Source organism: Callorhinchus milii, unplaced genomic scaffold, assembly GCF_018977255.1.
Source record: "Callorhinchus milii isolate IMCB2004 unplaced genomic scaffold, IMCB_Cmil_1.0 Scaffold3, whole genome shotgun sequence".
Classification (NCBI taxonomy): Eukaryota; Metazoa; Chordata; class Chondrichthyes; order Chimaeriformes; family Callorhinchidae; genus Callorhinchus; species Callorhinchus milii.
In genome coordinates this window covers 29,452,264-29,475,165 of record NW_024704744.1, presented here as the reverse complement: position 1 = coordinate 29,475,165, position 22,902 = coordinate 29,452,264, and the positions used below count along the sequence as shown (strand labels likewise).

Genomic DNA, 22,902 nt, shown 5'->3' with positions numbered 1-22,902 from the left:
CATGCAAAGCTCAATTTGTACTCCTGGGTCAAAATACCAGAGCTTGGTTAACTTGAAGACTCTTCAGCCCATCTGATCCAATTGTTCTAGAAGACCCAATTACTATCTTGCCATCACGGCATCCAACTATTCTTTTTTGTAAATAGTTGTGGCCTAGCAACCTGTTCATCATCAAGTTTCTTCTGGGTAAAGAAATACTTCCCGGTGTCCTGAAATTGCCATTTGCAACTTTAATCCCATGTCCTGTTCCACTGTGTTGGTGCATCCTAAATAATTATGCTGGGTTTATTTTTTCAAACACATTTAAAATTATGCATCTCAATGCAATCCCTTCTGAAACACCAGGGACATTATGAGGATTATTTTCATTGCTCTCCTCTGGTTCTAAGACCTGGGCAGCTCTGATATCATGGCAACCAGAAATGACAGGCCAGCCAGCGTCATTGGCAGGACTTGGAGGAGATGGATTCTTTCCACTCGCCTCTCGTTAAACCTGAAATCCCAAACTGGTAGGGTACTAGATGGATACAAGATGGAAAAGCAATGGGAAGTTTGTCAAATATTAATCACAATGGCAAGTTAGGCAGTTTTAACTGGTTAGACTAGTCGTACCCCTATACACACTCTGGGAAGGCCCAAGTATTGGTTCTCACTAATGTGCACCTAATACAATCTAGAATTAGGTAAGTATGGGACCTCCCTCCAGGGAGAGAGTGCACTTTTCATTTTATACATGGAAATTTCCATGTGTTGATGGTACAGATATGTGGAATTCTGTTCAACACTCAAGCATGTAGATGGGTTTCTACAGTTAGACACTTGTCTGACTAAGTAACAATTCACTTCACATCACAATATAACAATCTTGTCCTTTTTTTATTAAGTAGCATATTTACATTTTCTTATATCTAATTCAAATCCAGATTTGAAAGAAAACTATGCAAGCATTCACAAAATGGCACAAATTGTATTAAAACACTCATTCAACCCTATCCCTTCGAATACAAATATAATCCTTGTCTTGCTCATTAAGACAATATATAAAGGATGAACCTGGTATAAACAAAGAGTGGCTCTATACAGTGCAATGTTGCAAAGACCCCCCCTCAAAAGAAAAATCACAGTAAAAATCAATAAGAATTCTAAAGGTGTATCATTACTTTTTCCATGAAGTGACCAAATATATTGTTATTATGAGTGACTACTATGGGTGGGTGTGAAATCCAAGTTATCAGTTGAGAAAATTAGAAAAGGTTAATGTGGCATCTTTAGTGCAAAACTGAATTTCCACTTCAGCACAGATCCACACATGTATAACTAACCGAGTGTGGAAATCCGGTTGAAGTAAACAAAAAAGGCTATGCTTACACAACCCAGAGATAACCTGGCACATAAAAATTTAAAGACATTTTATCCTGAAAATGATGAGTCAACATTTGAGCAATTAAAACAGTGGCACTTATTTTTCTAATTTGCTAAACATAGTAAGTTAATTATAAATACAACATACAGATTCTTTGTTACAGCAAAGCACTCTTGGAATAATTTCCTAAATAACTTGTTTGGATTAATAGGTTTCAGTAGATTTTCCATTCTTAGTATTTTGCCATTTAATGTTATCAGTCGTCGATCGAGTGCAATGTCTAGGCTAAATCCTTGGGAATTCATTTTGAAACTGCTGCCCAGATAATCACTCCCAGTACCACAGCTAAGACGGCCAGTATTGCAATCAAGATGCATATCTTCTTACGAGATTTGCGCTGTGAAAAACAAGTCAGTTATTGGAGACAAACATTTTTGAGTATGGCAATAAAATGTGAAAATATTATGTCTATCCACAGCCAGTCCTGAGAAAACTATTCATAGTTTTTAATGCTCTATCAATGCTTTACCTGATAATCTGCTGCCCTGCTCAGCTGTTGATTTGCTTGTTGAACATGCACCTCAGCAGTTTCCACATTAGCCTCTATACTATCTAGATAAATATACAGACATTTGTGTTACAAGGAAATCAAGGATGTCACACTATTCAGAATATACTGCGATGTGTAATTCTGAACCAAGCGTTCAAGCCTACCAACATGTTCCAGGCTTAGAAAAAAAAACAATAGGAGGCAGGTACCAGATGAGCTGCCAATACAAGAATTGGTGCCTCCAGAAGACTGAGAAGCACAGAAATACCCTGCACCAGGTTCCTCAGTGACTGTTCAGGGAGGAGCCAGATCTGCATCTTTGAGCAGAATGGATGTTTCAAATAGAGCTAAATTGGAGCTGCCATGAAACCACCATGAAAATTGATTAACTGGGTATTTTATGCTCTCTGAGCTTTTTGGGGTCAGACTCTCACAGGCCAAGTTTGGTCCCATTAATATAATAGTTATATCTCCTGCATTTCTACCTACAATATTTACCTTTCTGTGAGAATATCAAAAGAATCCACAATTTCAGAAATGAAAATAGAGCTGAATCCAGTTGGTCCTATTACATTAGATAGTTAATTTCTACTCACAATCAAATAATTTAATCCATTGGGGGATGAGGAACAAGTAGAGGTAGTAAGAAAGGGGGTGAAGAGGTTGTAGAACCTGTTGTGGGAGAGGACATGAACTGCAGTTTGTGTAGAGAGGAGCTGGGGAGTCTGGGAAACAGAACATCCTCAACACTGTTATACTGTATTAATGGCAATTAACAAATCTGGAGAAAACCAAGTTACTAATTCATCCAACATTTGAAAACAACAAGTCATACAAGACAACACAAAAGTTAAAAGCATGATGCTTACCAACCAGATCTCCTTGTTCATGAATCATCATTCCCAAGTCTTTAAATATTTCATTAATATCGAGAATATCAGACTGAAATGAACAAAAGTAATGTTAAGCCAAGCCCACATAATAGGCTTCTGTTCCTCAGGAAGCCTGAGTTTGAGGGCATCAGCTAAAATTCCAATACGGCCAAACAGTATGTCAACTGCTAAGTACAACATGCAAGAAAATAAACACCAATTCTTATTTAATGTCAATATTCAAGGAAATGTCATGATTTTTTTTTATTCTGAAGTCAGACTTAAGTAATATGTTGGGTAAATGGATTGAAGAAGCTTTCAGATACATTCCCATGAAGGTTGATAGGAAAGCTGGATCAACAAGCTGTATGAGCTCACTCTCTTCAATCTTATAAGAAAAGGTGACAACCACCTCAAGTCATGTTCTTGAAGAGTGCTCCCAACTACCTTATTGAGAAATGAACAACTGATAGCCACAAAGAGGGCCCAAATGCTATATAGTAAAGGATTTGAAGGAATTACTACCCTATGTAAAACCACTTCAAGTAAGAACTGATCAGTTACTTACTTTGTAGACGTGCAGATTTTGAAAGGCATATGAAACCTCTCCTATTCCTTGCTGGCTCAAGGGTTAGATGCTGGACAACAGTATGACAGCAACGAGTCAGCTCTGAAGCGGTTTTAGTTGTCCAGTTCCTGAGCCAGGCAGGTCCACAATACTCTAAGGCTTTGTTGACAGCCTGGGTCATCGGTAGAACTTAAAGTAGACCAGTCATCGAGGGCATGGATTCTTCCCACTAGGCTCCTGTTAACCCTGCAAGTCAAGGTTCTAACTGGTAGGGAGGTCCTAGCTGGACAAGCAGCAGAAAGCTTTCCAAATAGTGCTCTCAATGGCAACATATGGATTTTAGTTGATTAAATTCCAGTAGTAATCCCAAGTGCACTCTGCGGTCCCCAAGCATTGGCCTCACTAACCTGCACCTAACACTTTCCAGAATTACACAAAGCAAGTCTCTCCAAGTTGAGAAAGTCCAATCCAGCGATAGGGATCTTCCAATGCATAGATGGCATGAAGGTGGAACTCTCAGCTTATGAATGCATACATGCATTCATAACATCGAGGCTTGACTATGCAAACTCCTTGCTTATCAGCCTCTCCAATTCCTCCGTCCATAGTCTACAGATCATCGAGAAATCTGCAGCCCATGTCTCTCCCTCACCAGGCTCTGTAACCCTATCACCCCATCCTTGCCTGACTCCACTGGCTTCCCGTCACTCAGAGGATAGAGTTCAAGATCCTGGTCCTCACCTTCAAAGCTCTCCATAGCCTCGCTCCCCACTACCTCCATGACCTCGTAACCCATCCTGCCCGCTCCCTCCACTCAGCAGGCTCCGGCCTGCTTCACGTCCCCCGCCCCACTGTTGACCGGCCTTCTGCCATTCTGCCTCTACCCTCTGTAACTCCATCCTGCAGTGCCTCCACCTCACCCCTCCTGCGTCTTCTTCAAGACCCATTTCAAGACCCTCCCCTTCACCGTACTTTTGATCAACCTGCTTCTCCCCCGCCCTCCACCCTCCCCAATTCCAAACCCCAGCTCGGGTCCGAAACACTGATTGTCCAGCGCCTTGGGATGTCCTCCCAATGTGAAAGGCGCAATACAAATGTAATTTTATTAGAGTTTGGATAGCCTTCAGCATGCTGTTGGTTGCTGCATGTGTCAAAACCAATTGACCAAAAAAATGTTTAAGAAAAAGTCAAAACGGGGTCTGCCTGATGTATTTGTGTAAAGATGATATACCTCCAGCTGCCTAATAGAAGATTCTCTTTCTTTGATGAGCTCCAGATCTTCTTCTGTAATTCCATCTTCCACCTGATCCTGACTGTATAAAAAACAGCTATTAATCTTACAATTGTTTTGTACTTTTAAATATATAAACAAAACCATTTTGGTGAATGGCAAATATGTTAAATATCTAAATCAAATTCTATAAAAGCAATTACGTGAAACTGAAGTAACGAAGTGTTTTGACAACTCCATACCAATTTATGTATTTTTCTTCTTCAGTAGATAAAGGAAATATTCTCAATTGTAACCACAAGCATCTTAGAAATGATCCACTGGAAACTTTGTATGGTTTTTACAAAAGAAAGATATGGTTACATTTCATTAAAAAGAATTGTGAAGCAAAGCTTACCTATCAAGAAATACAAGCTTTCCCTCTTTCTGAGTAATATCAGGCAAACCTGTCTGGGAGAGGAATAGAAGTCGTTTAAGTATTCCGCCTTGTCTTCTTCAAATACAAAATTATCTTAAAATATTTAATAATACTTGTATTTGATATAGAGCCTTATCACGTCTTCGAGACGTCTCAAAGCGCTTCGCAGAATATACTGTAAAGTGATTGACTATATATTTTGTGGGTGAAACGCGGCAGCCAATTGCGCATAGCAGTGTCTCAAAAAAGTCATGGACTGAGTGACCAAATCATTATTTTTTGGGCACAATCTCATTCAAGGTCATAGAAGTGGCCTTGAATAAGATTGCGACATGCAATACTAATCTGGTAGTTAGTCAAAATAACTTACAATAACAGAATTGAAAAATATGAGCATATTTTCTACATTATAGCATTTACATGCATTTAAAAAGTCATATCAAGCAAAAATAGGTACAAAAATAAATGGCTCAGGAAAAAAGTGCATGATGAATGGGAAAAACAGGTTTGGTTTAGCGGCTCGTATTTTATAATACAAATATACTAAACTATGAACAGCAACCTTTCCTCCACAGATTCCAGTTCTTACCACATGGAATCATTTCACCTATCCTAAGGAGTACAGTTATTAACAACCATCATATTAAATTATGAACTCCTTAGCAATGAAAGCTTGGGCAAGAAGTCTAAAGTAAATCCAACATTTTTGACCCAAGAAATGCTGCTGAACTGATTGTTGTTCCTGATTTCAAGGTCATGTGACTAGAAATATTCCGTCACTGACAACACTTGAATACAGGAGTTAAATTGCATAGAGCCTTATACATATCACTTAAATATATATTGTATATTGGATTGACTGCGAATTTTGTGGGCAAAACAAGTGAAATTTAGTAAACTGGCAGGATCTCTCTTGAGAACTCAAAAGTGAAGCAAAGCCAATGTGACTACAGAGTTAAAAATTCAAAGTAATTGAAATAAATTCTCCAGCTACTGAAATCTTAAACCACTTCAGTCAAAAGAATAACAAATTAAAGGGTGATAGGCATGTGGAATAAAACAGGTACAGGTGGTGGAACAAATGACAGGATTTTAAACTAAAAGGGATTGAACAGGAAGCTTTGGATGGTGTGGTGCTAGATGGCCAGTAGTCTACTTCTGGCTGAAAGGGAGTACATAACTGAACAACAGTATTAACTTGGATAACCGATTCTACGATTTTATTTCACCTTTTTTTGCTACGAAGATCTCCGTGGAATGATGCAAATATTTTGGCTTGCCTGATTTTTTTTCTAAAAAGTGCAGTCTTCCAAGTATAGCACAGAGAAGAGGTAATTGTACAACACTGACTAAAATTTACTATCGTAAACAGGGCTAAAATGCACCTTTGGGAAATTATTAATGTTTTCTACTCTGGCTGTTCCTTTGTCAAAACAGTCTTTAGCGCATATGAGAATAGAGCATTTAACAGAAAGTTGTATTCACCTTAATTGCAGGTGAGAAGACTCATTATCTAAATGATTCAGAGGCAGTCAGTGGATTGGTTGTCACAATACATTAACATTGATGTCACTGAGGAACCAAGCAGCAAAGCAATTAAAACATTGTCTTCACACTGCTGTGGTTGTTTCTTCAGATCCTGAACCGTGGCCCACACCCAGCCACACAAGGAATGAGTAACCACTTTTCACTCTGGATACGTTATGTAAACAGGCCAACTTCAAATACATTTTAAAATATGTATATATCTTAAAATATATAAACAGGCCCACAAAATACAGTCAATTCACTTCAGTGTATCCTGTGAAGCACTTTGAGATGTCTCAAAGATGTGATAAAGCGCTATATCAAATGCAAAGATTATTATCATCTTCAAAACCCTGTTTCACTAGAACCATTAACTGAAAAACAGTCGAAACTTGGCAGAGTTAGCAGGTATGGACAGAAGAAATCCATGTTTCCTGCCCATGGGTTAGGGTAGCTCTATTTTCTTCCATTAAGGCAAGTTTGAATCTGATATACAAAATATATTAAGAGTTTACAGGAGAGACTTCAGTAGAGTAGTGAGTTGGGACTGCTAGGGGTTAAGACTATGAAGACATTAAGACGTGGTATTATACAGGTTTTCAGGAGAGACTGGGCAAGCCAAAATCCAAAGTAGGGCTATACATGAAAAAGGCGATATCTCATCTGAGCAGTGAATACTTACAGACAGACGTGAAGCAGCACGCACTCTGGCTACAAATTCTTTTTCCTTTTCAGCAGCTTCTCTTTGAATTCTTTGGAAATTGGTCAGTGCTGCAGTAAATTCCCCAACTAGGCGATCTTTTTGTATCTTTCTCTGTCGCTAAAACAACAAACAAACAGACAAAAAATGTGTAGTACAAGATCAGGGACATTTAAAAATCACCAAAAGTGGCTTTAGAATAGAAATCGCAACTACAAGGTTCTTTCAAATACTTTATATATAATATATATATATATACACACACACACAAGATTATCTAGTAAAAATGTTTTATAATCAAAAAGATCAGTACCCAACATAAAATTCTCTGGCCATATTGTGCAGATCGGTCCTGATGAGTATCTCTCTGTTCTGATGGAAGGCACCCAAAAACACCATAAAAGGTTGATTGTATCCATTCCAGTGGAACATACCATTCAAACATACCACATCCACCAATCTTTGATGTTAGGAGTAGAATACAAGAGCCTCTTATGATGCACCTCCTTGACCCCTGAACATTACTATTGGTGACGAGGTCTTCAGGCCACTATGCCCCCAAATTCCCTGCCTCATTTCCTCTGTCTCCCATCCTCTCTTACCTCCCTTCATTCTCTGGCACCTCCCACCCTCTCCGACCTCCTCACTCCCCAATCCACCACCCACCTCCTCCCCTCGACTAGCACCGGCCTCCTGATCATCCCTCACCCCACCATCGGAGGTCGCGCTTTCAGCCACTACAGCCCGAAACTCTGGAATACCCCACCCTCAATTACTCCGCCTTGCCTCCTCTCTCCCCTTTTTATTTAAAAAGTGCCACCTGAAAACCTTCCTCTTCGATCGTGCTTACGGCCACCTCCATCCCAGGCTTGGAATCAGGCTCTGCGACTGTTAATTGCTCTGAGATGCTATCCTGCCTGGAGGGCGCTATATAAGTGCAAGTCGTTGTTGTTGAGATGTACCCCTTTCGATCTCACCTATAGTCATCTCCCCCTCCCCACTTGCTCAGCGTCCAAGCCCACCACTAGAGAGTTCCAAGACCCTATCCTGTGTGAAGAGTGCTTTAAATGCAATTAAGTTAACATATTGATAGTTACAAATTACAATCTTTGTGAATAAAGCTGAAATGTGCACTTCAAATCTTGTAAAACTAAATTGGACAAAGTTATTCTGATGGTTGCCTTAAACACAATTATCACACACGCCGTATATTAAAACCTGCAATATACCATCTTAATTCAATATCAATTTTTAAATTGAATAGATTAGAGAATAGTTGAAATATTGCACTTGTATTTTTAAATTGAATATTTGGAACTGAACACCAGATATTGAAACCATGCTACATATACTCTAATTTGTTGATTTTACAGATTTGAGAGAACAAGCAGTTTCCTATTCCTCCAGTTACTGTAAGATAGAAAAGTCTTCAAATATTCAATTGAAATCTAAAGGTTAAGAGATGGACTTGATTGTTAGGTATTGACAGAACTATAAATTCAAATGCACATGTACTTTTAAAATACAAACTGCTATAAAGAAAAAAAACATTACCTGTTCACCTGATGCTGGTAATGATCCAAATTCCTTGACGTACTTCTCAGTTTCTTTGGCAAGTTGACTGACTAACTGCTGCTTCTGTTGGCTAGGATTGGAGGCAAATATTCAACAATTAATCCCCAAAGTATAAATGGTGTAGAACAAGGAAATACCAGTTTTCTGTAGAAAACTACTAGACCACCATCTCACACCAAATGCCACCAAAACCTCATTCACACTTTTGTTACTTCCTGCCTTGATGTTTCAAACATTCTCCTTACTAGTGGAGTCCTGTAGCTCAGTGGTTAGAGCACTCGCTTTGCAAGTGAGAGACCTGAGTTCAATTCCAGGCAGGGCGAAACCTTGGGCAAGTTTCCTTACTCCACACGCCTAATAATAATCCCTCCAAAACCAAAAACAATAATAAAATTGGTCATTTTCAATCTACGACTGTTTGTGGGACATTGCTGTGCGCAATTGGCTGCCGCGTTCGCCCACAAATATACAGTCAATTCACTTTACAGTCTATTCTGTGAAGCGCTTTGGGACGTCCTCCCGACGTGAAAAGCGCTATATCAAATGCAAGGATTATTATTATTATTATTATTATTACTAATCTCCCTAGTTTCACAAGCATAAGCTAATCCAAAATGCTGCCACCCATTCTCACCTGCACCAAATTCACACCATCATCCCAGTCCACCAGGCTAGACTGGCTCGCTGTCTTCAAATAAATCAACTTAAAATCTTCATCTTCACCTATAAATCCTTTCAGGGCCTACCTAGCACCTCTCTTATCTCTGCAATCTTCTCTTACCTCACAGCTCTACTTGCCCCCTTCCCCTCAGCTAAATCAGGACTGCTGCACATTACCCACCCTCTCTACGCCACCATTGGTGGTGGAGCCCTAGCTACTACTTCCCTAACCTTGAAGTTAATTTTTCTAACCCCTCCATCTCATCCCCTCTATTGGTTGTTAAATGCACCTAAAAACCTACCCTTCATCCATGCCTATAACTACCACCCACCACCCTTGGAGTCTGACACTAACTTTGTAAAGCATTCTAAGGCATGAGATGTGAACGGCAAGTTGCTGTATTGTATGGCATAGGCTCAATTACCTTTTTTGCAAGAGAATGTATCAGCAACATTTTCGCAAAATAGCATTTGAATGCTTGGTACTGAAAACAGTCTTGATCACCAATTGACCAAAACTAATTGCTGAGTAAGGAAGACTAGCAAGGAAAGCCACACCTCACTCCAGGATCACTCAGTAAATTTCTCAGGTTAGTGTGCATTGATTATCACTCAGTTCCTTGTTTACTTGGCTCAAAAATAAAAAATTTCAACTATCTGTGTAAAAGAAGTCCATCTTCTTTACTAGTTAAACTCATGCGGCATGACTCTTTGAAGGTCATGTCTTCAGGTTCTTTTCTCGCCCCTCTCCAGGTTAGTGATGGGAGTAAACAAACAGACATATCTCCAATAATTGCAATCAATAAGCTTTTCGTACATTTAAGAATCTCTGTATCCTTTGTGTGTCGGTCTATAGCATTCAGATAACGTAATTGCTCCTGGATGTCATTGATGAGCTAGATAGGATAGTCAACCACCAAAAAGACTACTAAGATCCTATCAGGCAAAGCTCTTCAATTCTATCTCAAGAAGACTACGTTTTCTCACTCTACCAAGAATTTATGATATATACTTAAAGGTAGCCCAAGCACATTACTGGATACAAGTCAATGCGACTATGCAAAAGAGAAAAGCTAAACAATGTTCAGTTATATTTTTAGCTCCCAAATTTTATAATCAGCAAATGTGGCATTAGCACCACAAGCTAGTGTTTACATACATCAGAACAAATATAAAGAGAAGACCATCAATAACTACGGATAGAGCAAAATGAGGACTTATTTGGACAATACCAGAATTTACTTCATGTGACATGGACTTTGATTTAAGAAATTTCATAGGCAATGAGCTTGGTTTACTGACTGTTAAACTTCAGCTGTGGTAGCAATTCCAAATCAGTAAAAGTGACATTATATGAAACAAAACATAATAATCCTTGCATTTGATATAGTACTTTTTCACATCTTCTAAACTTCTCAAAGTGCTTCACAGAATATACTGTAAAGTGAATTGACTGTATAATTGTAGGTGAAATGTGGCAGCCAATTGTGCCCAGCAGCGTCCCACAAATAGTCATGGATTGATTGACTAAATTATTATTTTTTTAAGGATTATTATCCCCAGAAAGAGCGACTAACAACCAGTTCCTACTTACTGCAAGTTAAACAGGCGAGTAGATCAAGGAAACTTGCCCAACGGGGAATAGAACCCAGGTCTCTCGCTTGCGAGGCAAGTGCTCTGACCACTGAGCTATAAGACTCCATGAACCAACTTCACTTTTTTTTTAAAAATGTACAAAATAGATCCATCTCCATACCAGACAAATCCTCATTGAATAAGATCATAAAGCTGCAGCATGGCGAAAGTAGCTTAGCAAGTTATGGAATACATCCAATCATTAATTGGCTAATTCAAATATTTAAACTGCAAAATATAAAAGAATATTTCCAATAGTTGATCGCATTATTTTTAAAAAATCCTGTTAAGTGCTTTGAGATGTCTTGATGATGTGATAAGGTCCTATATCAAATGCAAGGATTATTATTATCAGAATTCAAAAATACATGGATAATCTCAAACTTGTCCCAGCATTAGACATTTGTTGTACTGCCACCTGCTGAAAGAAAGACACATACACTTCCACAATCTGAAAAACTATGAAACGCCTTTCAGTCTACATTCTGAAAAAACAGACTGAATAAAGGAAACTTGGAAAGAGGCTCAATTATCGAACGTTTTAAAAATACGAATCTGGTCTTTTATGACACAAGGTCTGAAAGGAATGTTCACATTTGTGGTACCTGCAACAAACGGTTTCCTGTAGGGAAATCCCAGTAAATCACATCAACTAATGAATCCTTAGTTGCAAGTTGATCGCGGCCCAAATCAGCATGACATTCATGCGATTACCTGCCAAAAATGCAGTTCACATTGCAAGCACTTTCTGGCCATCAGGTACCAGCAAACCTGTTACTTTGAGTACCTTTCCAATTTCCACTGTGTACATTAAGAGGCACTAACATTGTTTCAAAAGGCCATTTCCAAGCTTTGATTGGCAGTGACGGTAATCTCACTTCATTGAAAAGAAGGGAAAGTCTCACCAACCCTCCCCCAAATGTTTTCCACTGAGAATTCATGACAACATTTTCCAGTTACTCTGGAACCAATAAATGTACCAACTAATAAAACTGTGGAATCTAACACTTCCTTTTTCTATTTTATATAAAGAGGTAAAATCCCATATACACATTATACTCACAGTTCATGTCTGAGTTCTGCATTGTCCTGAGGTTTTCCAAATTGATTTAAAATCCTTTGGATCTCAGCAGCTGAAGTGGGGAAAAAATAGTGTCCTTAATACAGTTTTAGGTGTGGAAAGCATAAATGTAAATATTATATATTTAAGCTGCATTTTAAATGCAAAGCAGAAATTGATTAGTAGATATGCACAGTAAATACATACATCAGGTTTCAACTACTTTAAAGTGCTTTGAGATACCGTCCAGTGTGAAGGCTACTATATAAATAAAAGTTGGTGTTACTTAATGCAGATGCTGTTAATGGCACACATTCATGCTACATTATGGGCAAAATGATTAGAGGCAACTCCATTGAAATACAGTTGTCTGGGTCTAATAAGGGAAACCCCAAAAACCTCAGAAGCACAAAAAAAAGTGAGATTCCAAAAAAAGTCAGGTTGTCACTGTCTCCATTTCCTGCACACTGCGTGTTAAACGCAAGTGGAGCTCTGTACCTCTCGCACAAAGCGAGAGGACTTTCGTGCTTTAGGCAACTTTATGCTCAAAGGCCACCCCTTCCAAAGATAGTCAATGGACAGTCATTGTTCCAAAGACAACCTGTTCCCTACATCCTGGCTGACTCTTCCACTGGGTCATCAGTGTCTGCACGAACAGTGAACAGGAAATTATGTCCGTTGTGACCAAATGACCCGGATGTCAGCCTTCCTTAGGAACAACAACTTGCATTTGTATAGCGCCCTTCACACCGGATGGAGTCTCAGAGCGCTTGATCAAGCTAGTCAGCTGTATGCATGTTGCACTGTGAAACCAGCTATTTCTGCCTCATTAAATTTTATTATCCCAACCACTGCTTTACAATGAGCCTCTGCTTCTAAACCTTACAAGCATCACTATTAATGTAGGATCCTATCCAAATTAAAAAATAATCCTTCAAATTAACTGCTGCTAGGAACCAGCCTGAAGCTTTTTGTTCTGGTTTAGACGCAATAAAAATTCAATTCAATTAAACCATTCAAAGTTGGTTTAAAATATACCATGGATGCCCTCTAGTGGTTTGTAATAAATGCACAAGATGCTAAATTGCAATTTACATTTTTGGTGCAGCCTTATTTTATTTGGTGGGTAACCAATAAGAGTGCTCGTGTATAACTTAAGGGGTCATATTTTCAAATTGAGAATACAAACCTGAAGTGATAAGCATCCATTTAACTACACGAGAACCACGAGTTGGCTTTTGGCACGTGCCCTGTGGACCAGAAGTCCACATCCTGCTCGCTTAAAAAAGGTCCCTTTACCACTTTCTGCACATATGGAGCACATAGCCTGTAGCTCAGTGGTTACAGCACTCGCCTCGCAAGTGAGACCTGAGTTCAATTCCCGGCACGGCGAAATGTTGGGCAAGTTTCCTTACTCCACACACCTTTGTTTACCTAGCAGTAAGTAGGAACCTGGTTGTTAATCGATTGGTGGATTGTTTTTTTCTAGGGGTAATACCTTAAAAAAATGTTTTAATTGGTCACTTCAATCCACGACTGTTTGTGAGACACTGGGTGCGCAATTAGCTGCTGCATTTCGCCCACAAAATATCAATTCACTTTACAGCATATTCTGTGAAGCCTTTGGGACGTCTCGAAGACATGATAAAGCACTATATCAAATGGAAGGATTATTATACGAAGTGGCATCAGTGGCAATAGATGCCAAAACCAACCATGTTTAGCACTTGGAAGCTACTTGGCTTTCTGCACGTATGTGCAGCGACATCAAAGGTCCGATGATCAGCAGCATCACAGTGCAGCACATCTGATGATGCAGGTCGGAGAGTTGGGATTTTATGGACCCAAATACTGCATAATAGGGTTCTACTGTATACAAACAGCCCATAGGTAGTAAAATAAGCAGCAACAAAAAAGGTTTCAGAGGATCCACAGATGCCCCGGCCAACAAAGAGCATGTTATTTACTTCAAGACACATTATGGTAAAATTTGGTTACAAAAATTAGCTAGATCTGCATATGAAGACATTTGGTAAAAAGCCCATTTAGCTCATTGAAAACCAATTCAATAACTATATTAGGGATACAATCAACTCAGCTGTCTCGAGGCTTGGAGCACCAATGACATTCAGATCATTCTGTGAACCAAGTGTGGCTGTCGAGCTAGGCCGATCCAAAGAAAGTTGTTGCAATATTGGCCAGGACATGGGAGAAACTCCCTTCTCTTCAAATAGTGCCATAGGATCCCATATCTGCGCCAGGACCCGCTCTCCTTCTACCACCTCCGCAACGTCACCCAGCTTCGCCACTGTCTCACACCACAGGCCTCCAAACCCCTCATACATGCTTTCATTACATCGAGGCTCGACTATGCAAACTCACTGCTTGTCGGCCTCCCCAACTCCTCCCTCCACAGGCTGCAGATCATCCAGAACTCTGCAGTTCATGTCCTCTCCCGCACTAGGCTCCGCGATCCTATCACCCCCATCCTCACCCAACTCCACTGGCTTTCCATCACACAGAGGATACAGTTCAAGATCCTGGTCCTCACCTTCAAAGCCCTCCACAGTCTTGCTCCCCCCTACCTCTGCGACCTCCTAATCCCTTACCATCCTGTTTGCTCCCTCCGCTCAGCGGGCTCTGGCCTGCTTCACGTCCCCCGCCTCGCTCGCCCCACTATTGGCAGGCGGACCTTCCACCACTCTGCCCCCACCCTCTGGACCTCCATCCCGCAGTCGCGCCACCTCACCCCCTCCCTTGCCACCTTCAAGACCCATATCAAGACCCTCCTTCTCGACCGTACTTTCGATGCCCCTGCTTTTCCCCCTTGCCTTCCAAGTACAGCATTTCAGACCCGAGTGGGGTCAGGAGGGGTGACCGATGGCATGGTCGAAGAGGAGTTTTTTTTTAATGTGGGACTTGAAAGAGGCTAAGGGGGCGAGGCAGAGTGATTGGGGGATGGAATTCCAGAGGTTGGGGACAGAGTGGCTGAAGGCTCTCCCGTCAATGGTGGGGCGGGTGGGTCGGGGAACGTGGAGCATACCGGAGCCGGCTGAGTGGAGGGAGTGGGCGGGTTGGTAGGGGGTTAGGAGGTCACAGAGGTAGGGTGGGTGGGGCGAGGCCATGGAGGACTTTGTAGGTGAGGACCAGGATCTTGTACTGGATCCTCTGAAGGATAGGGAGCCAATGAAGTTGGGCGAGAATGGGGGAGATGGGGTCACGGAGTTTGGTACGGGAGATGACACGGGCTGCAAAGTTCTGGATTATCTGCAGCCTGTGGAGAGAGGAGTTGGGAAGGCCGACAAGCAGTGAGTTTGCATAGTCGAGCCTCGATGTAATGAAATTGGTTTGGTGAGTTGTAATGTGCAACCATGGAGGTTGATGCTGCCAGAGCCTGAGGTGCCTCAGTCTTGTTCACATTCAACTGTAGGAAATTTGCCCTCATCCAGGACTTGATGTCTGACAGGCAGTCTGTTAGGACAGCAGTGGTCCTGGAGTTGAGGGTGGAAGCAGAAAGATAGAGTTGGGTGTCATCTGCATACATATGGAAATCTGAAATGTAGCTTTTTTTCAAACTTAGGTTATGAAAATGGAGTGCCTTGCATTAAAAATAAAAAAATTGCTACTTAGAAGAAAAGAAAAAAAACAGGACTTGTAACACAACTTACTTTGCTGTGCAATCTTCTGGATGTTGGCAGTTATTGTCTGGGACAGTTGGTTTGCATCCAGAGAGGTTGCCATTCCACTTGTGTAACCATCTTCCATTCTTCCGTAAGACATGGCTAATTGCAAGATCAAACAGAAGAGTTGACCACCATCAAAAGTTCAGGTAACCACCTTTTGTAGATTTTAGCCAACCTGGAGAAAGTTAAAATACAAAGATTTCAATATCTTCTGTTTTCCAAACAGCAAAGTTAGAAATGAACATCATCTTGGCAATGGTATGCAAAGTATTGCATACAAACAGCACCTTTGAACATGGAAAAAAACATTGTCATGCTTAAAAGTGTCCAAACCAGAGTTCCAAGTATGTTACCTACAATTTGTAAATTCCTGTGTCTGGAATCTCCAGAGGGATACAATTTGCTTATCCAATTCAAGACAGTATTAAGTACAAGTTGGCAAAACCAGGCTTGGGGACCCCAGAGTGTGATGTCATCCACCGACATGGGGTCAACTTTCACGTGTATGCGGATAACACCCAAATAATAATAATCCTTGCATTTGATATAGCGCTTTTCACATCTTCTAGATGTCTCAAAGAGCTTCACAGAACATACTGTAAAGTGAATTGACTGTATATTTGTGGGAGAAACGCAGCAGCCAATTGCGCACAGTAATGTCCCACAAACAGTCATGGATTGAGTGAACAAATTATCATTGTTTTTTTCTTGAGGAATTATTATCAGGAGTGTGCCTCTACTCCCAGTCCACTAATGTCCTGTCAGCTTGTGGAGTCCTGTAGCTTAGTGGTTAGAGCAGTCGCCTCGCAAGTGAGAGGACCTGAGTTTGATTCCTGGGCAGTGTGAAATGTTAAGCAAGTTTCCTTACTACACACTACTCTATTTACCTAGCAGCAAGTAGGAACCCAGTTGTTAGTCAATTGGCGGATTGCTTTCTGTAGGTAATATCCCTTCAAAACAATATAAAATAAAAATAATTTGGTCATTCAAATCCTGTTTGAGGGACACTGTTGTGCGCAATTGGCTGCCACATTTCACTCACAAAATAGTCAATTTACTTTATATTCTGTGGAGCACTTTGAGATGTCTCGAAGACGTGATAAGGCGCTGTATCAAATCATAGAACCATAGAATTACATAGCCCAGAAGGAGGCCATTTGGCCCATCGTGTCTGTGCCAGTTCTTTGAAAAGAGCTATTCAAATCAAACCCACTCCCCCGCTTTCTCCCCATAGCCCTGCAAACTTGTCCTCCCCAAATATCTATCTACTTCGCTCTTAAAAGAAGAGATCGAATCGGCTTCCACCTCCCTTTCAGGCAATGCATTCCAGATCTGAACAACTCGCTGTGTGAAAACATTTCTCCTCACCTGTTTCTTTTAATAACTATTTTAAATTGGTGTCCTCGGGTTACTGACCCGCCAGTAGAAATAAGTTTCTCCTTGTTCACCCTATCGAATCCCCTCATAATTTTGAAAACTTCTACAAAGTCTCCTCTTAACCTTCTCTGCTCCAAGGAGAATAATCCTGGCTCTCTAGCCTCTCCTGATAACTGAAGTCCCTCATTCCTGGTACCATTCTGATAAATCTCCTTTGCATCCTCTCCAATGCCTTAATATCTTTCCTAAAGTGTGGGGCCCAGAACTGAACACAGTCTGTTGCTGAGGCCTAACCAGTGTTTTATAAAGGTTTATCATAACTTCCTGACTTTTGTATTCTATGCCCCTATTTATAAAGCCTAGTATCCCGTATAACAGCTTTATCTACTTGTCCTGTCACCTTCAAAGATTTACTGATATGAATCCCCAGGTCTCTGTGTTCCTTCACCCCCTTTACCATTGTACCATCAGCTTATATTGCCTCTCCTCAGTCTTCCTCCCAAAACGCATCACTTCGCATTTCTCCACATTAAACTTCATCTGCCATGTGTCTGCCCATTTTACCAGTCTGTCTATGTCCATTTGCAGTCTACTGCTATCCTCCTCACTGTTTACTACTTTTCCTAGCTTAGCATCATCTGCAAATTTGGAAATTGTACTCCCAAGTCCCGGTCATTTATGTAGATCAAAAACATCAGTGGTCCCAATAATGACCCCTGGGGGACACCACTGCACACTTCCCTCCAATCAGAAAAACAACCGTTCACCAGCCTCTCCGCTTTCTGTCTCCCAGTCAGTTCTGTATCTATGCTGCCATAGATACCGTGGACTTATATTTTGCTTACAAGTCTCTTATGTGGCACTTTATCAAACGCCTTTTGAAAATCCATATAAACTACATCAGCTGCACTACCTTCATCCACCCTCTCCGTTACTTCATTAAAAAAAACTCTAGCAGGTTTGTTAGACATGATTTGCCTTCAACAAATCCATGTTAGCTGTCCTTTATTAACCCTTATTTTTCTAAGTGATAATTTATTTTGTCCCGGATTATAGTCTCTATAAGTTTCCCCACTATTGACGTTAGGCTGACTGGCCTATTGTTCCCAGGTTTATCTTTCTGCCCTTTTTTGTACAGGAGAGTAACATTTGCAACCCTCCAGTCCTCTGGCACCACTAGTGTCCAAGGTGGATTGAAAGATTATGGCCAGAGCCTCTGTTAATTCCACCCTTACTTCCCTCAGAGTCAATGTCTCAAACTGCTTGATAGGATTTACTGTATTCTGCAGGCAAACAGCCAATTTGCACACAGCAATATTTCACGAACAGCCAAGAGCAGAAAGACCAATTTATCTGAAGAATTGTTGTCTCGGACAGGGAAAACATTTTTTTTTAAAAAGTGTCATAGAATAACATTCACCAGAATAAAAGCATCTATCCTAATACAGAAAGCTACTTCATAAATGGTATGTTGGTGCAGAAAGTGTTTACTGATCTCACTTTCTCTCCAGGATTCTGTGCTGCCAGAAAGCAACACAAGAAAATACATTTCATTACCCAGTGTCTTAGAGGCTCAGTTTACAAACAGGAATGTCCAATGGGTCATCAAGCCAATGAGACTTTGCACTATAAAGAATGAACACCTTATATTCCTGTTAAATGATTGTACAGTAAACTCCAGATAATTTGACTCTGGATTAACTTGTCATAACCTATCAATATCCCAACCACATTTATGTAATTATACATTGCCTAACTTGCCACGCCGGGTAACTCATCACAGCCCTTTTCCCTCGGAGCGACAAGTTTTCAGGAAATTAGTAAAGGTTATCCATCAGACAGAGTGCCTGAGAATGGCTGGAAATTAAATGGTGGCAATTGAGTCAGCAGCTGAGAGACTATCACTTTTTTGGATGAGATTCAAATACTGAAATTCTTGGGCTCAGGACAAATCACAAATCGTACGACTTTGCCATCACATTTGTTAGCAAATATGATATCCAGAAAAGAAAAATAATCCATTTTGAAAACAGAGCAAAGCTATTCAGTNAAAAAAGGTTAAAATTAAACCACAATCCATCATAGTTCGCTTCCCTTTTCTTTGGCCCTACTAAAAGCTTATTTTAGCATATATTGGGAACCAGTAACTGTAGAAAGAAACAAATGAATGCTCAACAAACAAGTTATTAGTGCAGTACAGAAATGCTACTTGTAGCATTAGGACATTTTTCTGATGGATTCGTTAATCAATATTATTTGTACAATTACACAGAATTTTAATAATCTAACTGCTATTATTTCTAATTTTTTCAATACACTTAACATTATAAAATAGGGGCCAAGGTTACACCTCATACTATCAATTATTGGTCCCTATTTCAAAACCTGCAAGATTGTGCAAGGAAAGCATGAAAGACATTTGCTCCCTCCCATAATTTGGCTGTTGGTATTTCAGGCTACAATATACTGTATCTAGATTCCTGCCTTCTCCTGTACTATATATACACTAAAATTAAAGGAAATTGAGTATAGATGTTAGGGAAAGCCCAAAAGGATTTCCATTGCTGCTCTGATGCCTGAGATTCTATACCATACTTTTGTGTTTACCTCACGACACTTGAACAAAAGTACCAATAAGCCAACTATACTTCCCCTCAAAAGACTACTTGTCTTAAATATTCACAATTGTGAGGAAACTAATAGAAATAACTGTAAAGACTGTGAGGAATATTATTCTAATATCTTGCTGAAACTGCAACTAGATAATTGTCTGAAATTAATCTCCAAATTATATAAAAATGTATTTTGGTTGAAACAACTTTCCCCTCAATGATAAATGGATTTTTAAAACAAAGCATAATGTAACCCAGAGTCTAACCCATTGTGCTCAAGTGGCAAGACATGATTTTGCCAGTTTAAATATTATAAGAAGGTTGCGACCAGGTTCCTGCACTACACATGACAACTTGTAACAGGAAGACCGAAAGAGGAACAATTTAAATGTATATAATTTCACAAGATAAATGAGGAACTGAAAAATAATTTGTAAGACAGTGGAAGTGGAACAATTTGTCTCTGTTGCTGAAAATCTGAGTACGTAAGAAAAGATGTATTTTAATACAGATGTGATGGTAAGAGACAAAACAATCTGTAGTTCTTGAAGGAGAAGTTTTCAGTTAGCAACAAGTTTCAAAAGAGCAGCTTATTCACATTTAACTATCTCTCGGAAGGATCACTTCTCAAGATAAAATTACTACACAGCCCAACTCAATCTACCTTGACTTTTTATGCACTGCTGGTGAAGCACTGCATTGTTGGAGGTGCCGTCCTTCAGATGAAATGTTATGGGCAAGTTCAGGTGGATATTAAAGATCTTATGGCACTACGGTCAAACCCTTCTTCAATAACCTCTCAAAGGACTGGGCCAAAGTGGGATTTATCTAAGGGTGGCCTCTGAGTAAGGGTTCGCTGTGGTGTGTACAGTTTCCAAGTGTAAAGAATAATACAGTGCACATACAAACCCATAAGTTAAAAATACTGTAAAAATGTCCACAAAAATACAACCAAGTTAACACAACAACAACGTGGATTATATAGCGCCCTCCACGCCGGACTGCATCTCAGAGCGCTTCACAGTAACGGATCCCAGCGCCAAGCCAGGGATATGGGGAGCAAAGTGACCAAAGGCACGGCCGAAGAGAAAGGTCTTCAGCAGAGACCTGGAAATAGGAAGAGAGGGAGCGAGACGAAGGGAGTGAGAAAGGGAATTCCAGAGCCTTGGGGTGTAGTGGCTGAAGGCACGGCTGCCGAGGGTGGAGAGGAGGGCTCGGGGGATGAGGAGGAGGCCAGAACCGGAGGAATGAAGGCAACGGGTACTGTTCTGAGAAGAGGTCAGAGAGGTAGGGGGGGTGCAGAGGAATAGAGGGATTTGAATACAAGGGTGAGGATCTTGAAATCGATCCCCTCTGGGACAGCAGCCAGTGCAGTCTGGCAAGGACTGGGGTGACCGGGGAGCGGAGTTTGGTGCGGGTGAGAATGCGGGCCACAGAGTTTTGAATGATCTGGATTTTATGGATGGTAGTGGATGGGAGACCGGCGAGGAGGGCATAGAATAGTTCAGGTGAGAGGTGACAAAGGCATGGACTAGGGTTTCAACGGCTTTCGGAGAGGTATTGGCGGACGTGGGTGATGCATCGGAGGTGGAAGAAGGCGGTGCTGGTGAGGGACTAGATGTGGGGGAGGAAGGATAATTGGGGGTCGAGCCTGATGCCTAGGTAGCGTACGGGTTCGGAGAGTTTTAGGGGGAGATCGGGTAGGTGGAGGAGGTGAGAGCTGTGAGATTTTAAACGTTGACGAGAGCCAAAGAGTATGGCTTCCGTCTTGTCAACGTTCAGCTGAAGGAAATTTGCGCTCATCCAGCCCCTGAGATCCGAAAGGCAGACTGACAGAGCATCAGGGGACTGGGGGTCACAAAGAGAGGTGGAAAAATAGAGTTGGGTGTCGTCCGCGTACGTGTGGAAAAGTACCCCAAGTCTACGAATGGCATCCCCAAGAGAGAGCATGTAGATCAGAAAGAGGAGGGGGCCAAGGATGGATCCTTGGGGTACCCCGCAGGTGACCGGTTGAGAGCGGGAGGAGAAGTCGTTTGTGCAGATATACCGTTGGGGGTTTGTGAGGTAGGACTCGATGTAATACATGTACAGTCGAAGGCAGTTAAGCCAGACACACCAGGGCTCACCTTTTTGTCCAGCTGAAGTGGCATCTGAGGTTAACCAACATACCATTGCCTCTTCCCGCCCAGCAGAGGAACAGCCCCTCCTCCCTCCCATTGGGTGGGAAGGGAACCAATTAGTGGCGGCTCCAAGGTGATTGACAGCCTGAGCTGCTCGTGAATGGATGGGGCACTCCACCCATTCTCAAGTGGCTCCACCTGTCAATCAAATACAATTTGACTCCTCCTATTGCCTCGTTTCTTTCCGTTCCTCCACCCCCCCCTTCACTGACTGACAGCCAACTCCAGCCACTGTTAAGCAGTCACAACTTGACACCTCCGATCCCCATCCTAGAGCCGCTCGTGGCTGAACGGAGCTGCGCGAGATACAAAAAGCGCGAGTTGGTACATTCTGTGGCAACCAGCGCAGATTTTTTCCTGGATCAACAGGATTGTTGCACAAATTAACTGTCATATTTAAAACGGACAAGAATCGGGGCTGGGGCTTTTGTCTAATTTACCCGGTGTCCGAGGTTAACCGAGGTCTGGCCAAAGTGACTGGCACTGTATTTGGAGAATTCAAAACTATTTTGTTACAATCAGAAGTTATTGCTGTTTGCAAAAAGCCCATAATCGTTTTCTGGTGAACAGCTTTCTTCTCTGAATAGATGTGTTGCGAGCTGTAGGCAAGACGTGAGGAAAAAAAAAACAGGTGACAGTAATGCCATCTTTCATACACATCCATGTGGAACCAGTGGGTGAAAGTGACGTCTACCCTTGTTGGTGCTGCTTAACCTACTTTGTAAATCTGTCTCAAAGAATTAATGTCTAAATGACAGGCTGCTGAAAAGGTATTGGTTTAAAGGCACAGGGTGTGAAAAGGGCTAACAAAAAGTGGCCACTGGTTGCATTAGAAGGTAGCTGCTGAATAGAGAAGGACTATTATGCAAAATCTGTGATCTATTCCAGGTT

General features: G+C 41.1%; 1 protein-coding gene across 1 annotated transcript; it reads right to left on the bottom strand.

Annotated features, from left to right (window-relative positions):
• Positions 1-857: 857 nt before the first annotated feature.
• Positions 858-15,977, bottom strand: stx7l (syntaxin 7-like). Its single transcript, XM_007899231.2, has 9 exons — positions 15,828-15,977; positions 12,163-12,232; positions 8,784-8,874; positions 7,212-7,349; positions 4,982-5,034; positions 4,585-4,666; positions 2,783-2,855; positions 1,893-1,975; positions 858-1,760 (listed from the first exon to the last, which is right to left on the bottom strand). Exons 1-9 carry the CDS (start codon positions 15,937-15,939, stop codon positions 1,665-1,667), a joined length of 798 nt encoding a protein of 265 aa, XP_007897422.1. The 5' UTR covers positions 15,940-15,977; the 3' UTR covers positions 858-1,664.
• Between the last annotated feature and the right edge of the window lie 6,925 nt (positions 15,978-22,902).